Raw genomic sequence first — 7,212 nt, 5'->3', positions numbered from 1 at the left:
TAAAAAATGAAAAGAAAAACATAATAGTAATAAAAGCCCCACAAAGCAGATGCTTTTCAGACAGCCGCGTGGACCCCCAGTCCAGCGGCTCCAGTCCCTCAGGTGGATCTGCACGGCAGGGCTGTGGAAGTCTCTGGAAGCCCCTCTGCGTCTCATCTCCTATCCATGCAAACAGCTGGACGTCGTTACTGGACATGAAGATGGCTCCGGCGTTCTGTTAACATCTGGACAACTGGCTGAATTTCTCATTCCTTGCTTTTCTGGCTGGGCATTTTATAAACAACAGATGTCTCTGGAACTCTGTTTACCATTTGTTTTCTCCAGAAAAAAAAATTGATCCCAAACTTTGGGATTTTGTTTTTATCCCTCTCTGGACCAAGGGAGCCGTTCACTGATGTGTTTTCCCCGTTCAGCATTGTGGGGATTAACACTGGGGTTTGAACTGAGGTCTTCCACTGGTGAGGCAGGGCTTCAGCCACCTGAGCCAGGCCCCAGACCCGTGTGCTTCAGGTATTTAATGCTCAGCCTGGCTGGGACTGAGATTCTCCTATTTATACTTGTCGCGTAAGTGGGTGGGGCATGTAACACCACACTCAGCTTTTATTGGCCAACATGGGCGGGGGCGTGTAACATCACATGCAGCTTTTATTGGTTGAGAGTCTTCTGAATTGGGGAGGGGGAGGGCTTGGCCTCCAACTAGAATCCTTCCAGTCTCTGCCTCCTGAGTAGCTAAGATTACAAGTGTGAGCTGCTGTAGTCAGCAGGCATATGTTTAGAAGCATAATCTGATTATAAAGCAGAATCTAAATGTTAGGAACTCTGAGTCGTTCATAATACTTCAGCAAATAAATATGAAATATGAAGCAGCAGGAGTCTACACGTCTATTTTTAATTTATCAATTTTTTATGATGGTGATGTACGGAGGGGTTACTCAGGTAATGAGTACATTTCTTTTTGACCAGAGTAATTCTTTTATTAATTATATATAATATATATAATTAAATTTTAGTCTAACTGGAAACTTTTAAAAAGTAAACATAGATTATATATAAATATGTATCACTGGGGGGAGAACAGGGAATAGCTGGCAGATGCCTGTAATCCCAGCACTTGGGAAGCTTGAAGCAGGAGGGTTGTGAACTCAAGGCCAGTCTGAGCTACATGGCAACACCTAGCTCAAAAACTAAAAGACAAACAAACACCACCAGCAGCAAGTAGTGAACATCCCACCCATACTTTAATCCTCATCACATCATCAGTTGTTGCTGGTTGTTGTTTATTTTGATTTTGAAGACAGTCTCACTGAGCAGTTTGGCTTGCTTTAGATTCTCACCTCCCACCCCCCTCTGCCTCAGCCTCCCGAGGGTTGGAATTACAGGCGTGCATTACTACATCCACCTTTGTGGCATGACCATCCAAAGTTAACCTGGCAGGCTGTTCATTGAGGTATGCGGAGTTTGGCTTTCTGCTTTATCTATTTTATGAGATTATCGAGGCCAAACTAGGGGCTAGGTCTCTTGCTTTTGGGAGAAAAAACAAAACAAAAAATGCAGCTTTTAGGACGCTTTGAATTTGCCGTCTTCAGTAAGCCCCAAAGAGGTAATCAGACAGGACAGCAGTTTTTGCCGAGATAAAAATAATGAAATCACGCAGTAGGTTTGTCGCTGGAGTGAACCTCTTGTCCTTGCTTCCTGTGTCGCTCAGGAAGATTGTGATAAGTACAAGTGGAAAGCGGAAATCCAGCTCTCATTCATTGCGCTGGGACACAGCACTCAGAAGCAGCCCCTGCCTCTGAGCCACTCGGAGACCGTGTGTGCCGTTAACACGGGCACGGGCTGGGGAGGGGAGGCAGCCACGGGAATTGGTCCTCCACGCATCCTGGTATACCCCACCAGAAAGCCATCTGGCTCTATCCAGGCCAGTGTTCATCTTCGTGATTCTGAGGTTCCTCATCTCAGTGCTTTTAAATGTAGCTGACGTCCCTATGTTCCAGATCTACCGAGTAGTTCTGCACAGGACTGAAACCGAGGACCTGGATTGGATCTTAAGACCTCCCCTCCCCTCCCGTCCTTCCCTGTGAGAATCTGGGTATAGACATTGGACACCTACCTGCAAGATGATGTCAGAATCTTTGAATCATATTGTTGCTTAGAACGAAAGGAGAAGGAAGGGTTTGGACTTTATAGCCATATCCTTCAAAACTCAAGGATTTGAGTGATAGGCTTCATTTATATGAACGTGTCACAATCAGACAACTATTACCCAGCCACTGTAGGCAGGTGGGGGCTCTCTCCCTCCCCCTCCCTCTCCCTTCCTCTCCTTTTATCTCCCTTTCCTCTCCCCTTCCCTCCCCCTCCTTCCTTCCTTCCCACTTCTCTTACTCCTCACACTTGCCTGTGTGTGCACACGCATGTACAAATAAGATAGAAATGATCATCTAGTGTTTCATGGTTTTTCTCATGCAATTTAGGACTCCAGAATTCAACAGCAAGAGCAAAGATACAAAAAAAAGAGAGAGAGAAGAAAAAAAGAACTGTGGGTTTTTGTCTGCTGATGAGTTATCCAAGAAAATGTAGAACATTCTTCTATGCTTTTGTTCTCATCTAGCCTTTTGAAGTTACCTTTGTCCTAAGACATGCCTGTGTCTGCATTGGGCAGCGTCTAGAAGAGAGCAAATGGAAACTTGAGGGGGGGGGAGAGAGGGAGAGAGAGAGACAGGGACACAGAGAGACAGAGACAGACAGAGACAGACAGAGACAGAGAGATCAGCCTGACTTACAGCCTCAGCCTCAGCTCTGAGAGATCAGCCTGACCTACAGCCTCAGCTCTGAGAAAGAGGAGAGAGAGATCAGCCTGACCTACAGTCTCAGCTCTGAGAGATAGATGAGAGAGAGAGAGAGAGAGAGAGAGAGAGAGAGAGAAATCAGCCAATCTACAGCCTCAGCTCTGAGAGACAGAGACAGAGAGACAGAGATCAGCCAACCTACAGTTTCAGCTCACAGAGACAGACAGACAGACAGACAGAAAGCTCAGCCTCAGCTCTGCCCCGGCCGGGCTTGCCGGGCAGGGTGGCCGGTGGCGGGGTGGCCGGTGACAGGGTGGCCGGTGGCCGGTGGCGGGGCGGGGTGGCCGGCGGCGGGGTGAGCGGTGGCGGGGCGGGGTGGCCGGTGGCGGGGTGGCGGGGCGGGGTGGCCGGTGGCGGGGTGGCAGGTGGCGGGGGTGGCGGGGTGGCCGGTGGCGGGGTGGCCGGTGGGGTGGCGGGGTGGCCGGTAGCGGGGTGGCCGGTGGCGGGGTGGCCGGTGGCGGGGTGGCGGGGTGGCCGGTGGCGGGGTGGCCGGTGGCGGGGTGGCGGGGTGGCCGGTGGCCGGTGGCGGGGTGGCCGGTGGCGGGGGTGGCGGGGTGGCCGGTGGCGGGGTGGCCGGTGGCCGGTGGCGGGGTGGCCAGTGGCGGGGTGGCCGGTGGCAGGGTGGCCGGTGGGGTGGCGGGGTGGCCGGTGGCCGGTGGCGGGGGTGGCGGGGTGGCGGGGTGGCGGGGTGGCAGGGTGGCCGGTGGCGGGGTGGCCGGTGGCCTGTGGCTGGTGGCCGGTGGCCGGTGGCGGGGTGGCCGGTGGCTGGTGGCGGGGTGGCCGGTGGGGTGGCCGGTGGCCGGTGGCGGGGTGGCCGGTGGCCGGTGGCGGGGTGGCCGGTGGGGTGGCGGGGTGGCCGGTGGCCGGTGGCGGGGTGGCGGGGTGGCGGGGTGGCCGGTGGGGTGGCGGGGTGGCCGGTGGCCGGTGGCGGGGGTGGCGGGATGGCGGGGGTGGCGGGGTGGCGGGGTGGCCGGTGGCGGGGTGGCCGGTGGCCGGTGGCGGGGTGGCCGGTGGCGGGGTGGCCGGTGGGGTGGCGGGGTGGCCGGTGGCTGGTGGCGGGGGTGGCGGGGGTGGCGGGGTGGTCGGTGGCGGGGTGGCCGGTGGCCTGTGGCTGGTGGCCGGTGGCCAGTGGCAGGGTGGCCGGTGGCTGGTGGCGGGGTGGCCGGTGGCCGGTGGCGGGGTGGCCGGTGGGGTGGCCGGTGGCTGGTGGCGGGGTGGCCGGTGGCGGGGTGGCCGGTGGGCGGTGGCGGGGTGGCCGGTGGGGTGGCCGGTGGCCGGTGGCGGGGTGGCTGGTGGCTGGTGGCGGGGTGGCCGGTGGGGTGGCCGGTGGCTGGTGGCGGGGTGGCCGGTGGGGTGGCCGGTGGCCGGTGGCGGGGCGGGGTGGCTGGTGGCGGGGTGGCCGGTGGGGTGGCCGGTGGCCGGTGGCGGGGCGGGGTGGCCGGTGGCGGGGTGGCCGGTGGCGGGGCGGGGTGGCCGGTGGCGGGGTGGCCGGTGGGCGGTGGCGGGGTGGCCGGTGGGGTGGCCGGTGGCCGGTGGCGGGGTGGCCGGTGGCTGGTGGCGGGGTGGCCGGTGGGGTGGCCGGTGGCTGGTGGCGGGGTGGCCGGTGGGGTGGCCGGTGGCCGGTGGCGGGGCGGGGTGGCCGGTGGCGGGGTGGCCGGTGGCCGGTGACCGGGGGCGGCCGCTCCCCTCCCCTCCTCCGGGCCTCGCAGCGCGGAGTCGGGATGGCTGGGGAGGTGTGTTGTGTCAGAAGCAGCCCTGGGCCGCGGTGGTCCGTGGTCGCCCGGTGGGTCCGAGGCGGCGCTGATGTGCGCTGTCGCCCGCGGCCGGTGACGGGGAGGTGGCAGGGGAGGGGGCGCGCATCCCCAGAGAGGGGGGACTGGGCGGGGGCGGGCGTACCACGCATGCGTGATACTGGGGAACCCAGGCCGTGAAGGGCTTACCACGCATGCGTGATACTTACCTGAGGGGGAGGGACAGGGAAAACAAGACAGTGAAGAGCTTACTACGCATGCGTGATACTAGGGACCCAAGGCAGTGAAGGGCTTACTACGCATGCGTGGTACTTGGCTAGGGACCAGGGCCATGAAGGGCACTGTTGGGCATCTTGGGGTCTTTGGCTGCCTCAGACAGCCGAGGTTGGTCTCAGGGTCGGTGAGATTACCGAATTCATGGCTGACGTCACACCAGGACTCATGCGCAGTCCGTAGTTAGTGCTTGGCGTATGCCCCTCAAGGGCGCATGCGCAGTTCCACCCGACTCTGGAAATGGCTGGTCCTGAGCGGGGAGGGGGCTTGTGGATGGATGCTCTCTTCGGTGGGGGGCAGACTATTTTGCAAGCATACCTCACTTCTGTACAGCTTCTTTGACCAACATTATTATTCCGTCACCTTTGCCAGTTTGCCACTAGCGTGTACAATGAAGCGCTTCTCACGACTCTGGCAGTATTTCTGGACCTGGAAAAGTGGGTTGGTGTGCCAAGGCTGTGCACACACATGCACGGTCATGCATGCACACAGATGCACATGCATACAACACATACATGCGCATGTGCAGATACACAATGCATCCCCATACATACATACAACCATGGAAAATTATATGCTAGTGTCTAGAAACCAAAGTGTTCATGCAGACCAATTTATCTAACAGATAGCAGATGGTGGCAGAGGCCGGCTTTGTGGAGACAGAGCTGACCTGCGTTTCGGTGAGGGTTTTGGAGAGTGCAGGTCACCGTGCTTAGGAAACCCCAATGCAAATCCAGGCAAGTGCTTCCGGGCTGCATATTGCTCAGAGGAAATCCTGTCTTTGATTCCATGATTTCAGGCCAGAGAAATGAAAGCAATAGGAGACATTTGAATACCTAGGAAAGGAAACACTGGGGTGTGAGAGGAAGGGCAGGGGCGGATGTATGAGTGGACATGAGGTCTCTTCCTGCAGAACAAGTTAGTGAGAGACACTTGGGGTCAGTAAAGTGTCTCATTGCTTCCTTTTCCAAACTTCCTCCAAGAGCAGAGAGTCTTCAGGGCTCTTGAAGGGTGGTTGGGAGGGAGAGAAGCTTGCTCTTGGCCCACCTGAACTTCCTGGTGTTTTTCTGGTTTTGGTGAGATGACAGTTTCAGGATTCTTTATCCATGAGAAGGCTCAGCAGTTAGCCCCACTGCTATCTTCAAGTGTCCCGGCCCAGGGTTGGTCACAGATCATTTCTCCCTGCAGACGTAGCCACTGCAAATGCAAGAAAGGGTTTGTTTGGCAGGCTTTGTATCATTTTTATCAAGTTGCTGCAAACTCCTCGGAACCAACATGGCGAGTGGAAGGTTGTTATCCTTCACAATCCAGAGCCAGGTCTACGAGACTGCTTCCTTAATTATTCTGTTTATTGAACACATATTTAATGAGCATACAGAGTACCATAGGTGAGCACAGGCAGGACCCCAGAGACCGGCCCTGGTCTTCACAGTCATTACATTCTCGTGGACGGTGGCTGCAGGCACAATTCAGAAACAACCACCCAGTTCAGTCACTTAGCGCTATTACTGTCTACTTTATTTTTCAGTACTGAAGCTCAGACCCAGGGCCTTGGACATGCGAGGCCAGGACTCTACTACATACCAAGCACCTCCAGTCCCTTTGGCGTGTGCTTTGGTTTTGGGATAGGGCCTCTGGGACTTTGTCCAAGTAGGCCTCAGATTCTTTGTCCTGCCTCCACTTCCCTGAGTGGCTGAGATGATAGAAATGTTCACCCTACCACATCCAACTCACAGTCAGCTTTTTAATTGCTCGGAGGTTAACTGGCTAAAGTGAAAGACATGGAGAACAAAGTCCAGTTAAATTAGCAAGATGGGGTGTGTGTGACATTTTCTTGAATCCCTTCTCCTCAAGGCTTGAGATTACGCCATAATTCGAATACACAATGACTAATAAGACACTAGATAAGAAGCAGCCTCAATCTCCAGGCATAAGATGGGCACAGCATTGTGTTCCCTTTCCCTTTTCAAGTATTTTGTATGTGAAATTAACTTGCCTTGTTAAAACTTTAAGAAGTTTCTCTCTGTGTGTCCCGCCTTCCCTCCCCCCCTCCCCTCCCTCCTTCCGCCCCTCCCCTTCTTTTCTCTCTTCTAATGCTTACTACATCCTCTCTAACTATGATAGAAGCTAGTTTCATGATTTTTAGAACTATGTGGTTTTCCAGAAAAGAAAAAAGGGGGAAAAAAAAGAAAGCAGAAATGCCAAGCAATCTCCTTAGCAGTATCTCTTCCAATTAATGTAATCTTGTTCCTGTTATTCCCACCATATTTTTCAATCCAGCGGGCCTCATTACATTCTTGAGCGCACTACATCGCAGCCTCTCTGGAAGGAGAGCGATGATT

At 55.8% G+C, this 7,212-nt stretch overlaps 1 protein-coding gene across 1 annotated transcript; it reads right to left on the bottom strand.

The window, feature by feature from the left end:
- Positions 1-3,036: 3,036 nt before the first annotated feature.
- Positions 3,037-4,749, bottom strand: LOC122123715 (basic proline-rich protein-like). Its single transcript, XM_042698133.1, has one exon. The coding sequence runs from the start codon at positions 4,747-4,749 to the stop codon at positions 3,037-3,039; it is 1,713 nt and encodes a 570-aa protein (XP_042554067.1).
- Positions 4,750-7,212: the final 2,463 nt, after the last annotated feature.

This window comes from Dipodomys spectabilis, unplaced genomic scaffold (genome assembly GCF_019054845.1).
Source record: "Dipodomys spectabilis isolate Male_0828 unplaced genomic scaffold, ASM1905484v1 ptg000231l, whole genome shotgun sequence".
Taxonomy (NCBI): Eukaryota; Metazoa; Chordata; class Mammalia; order Rodentia; family Heteromyidae; genus Dipodomys; species Dipodomys spectabilis.
This window is presented reverse-complemented; position numbering and strand designations above follow the sequence as displayed.

Coding starts and splice junctions, on each gene's coding strand:
- LOC122123715 (XM_042698133.1), bottom strand. CDS start 4,749: ATGCGTGGTACGCCCGCCCCCGCCCAGTCCCCCCTCTCTGGGGATGCG.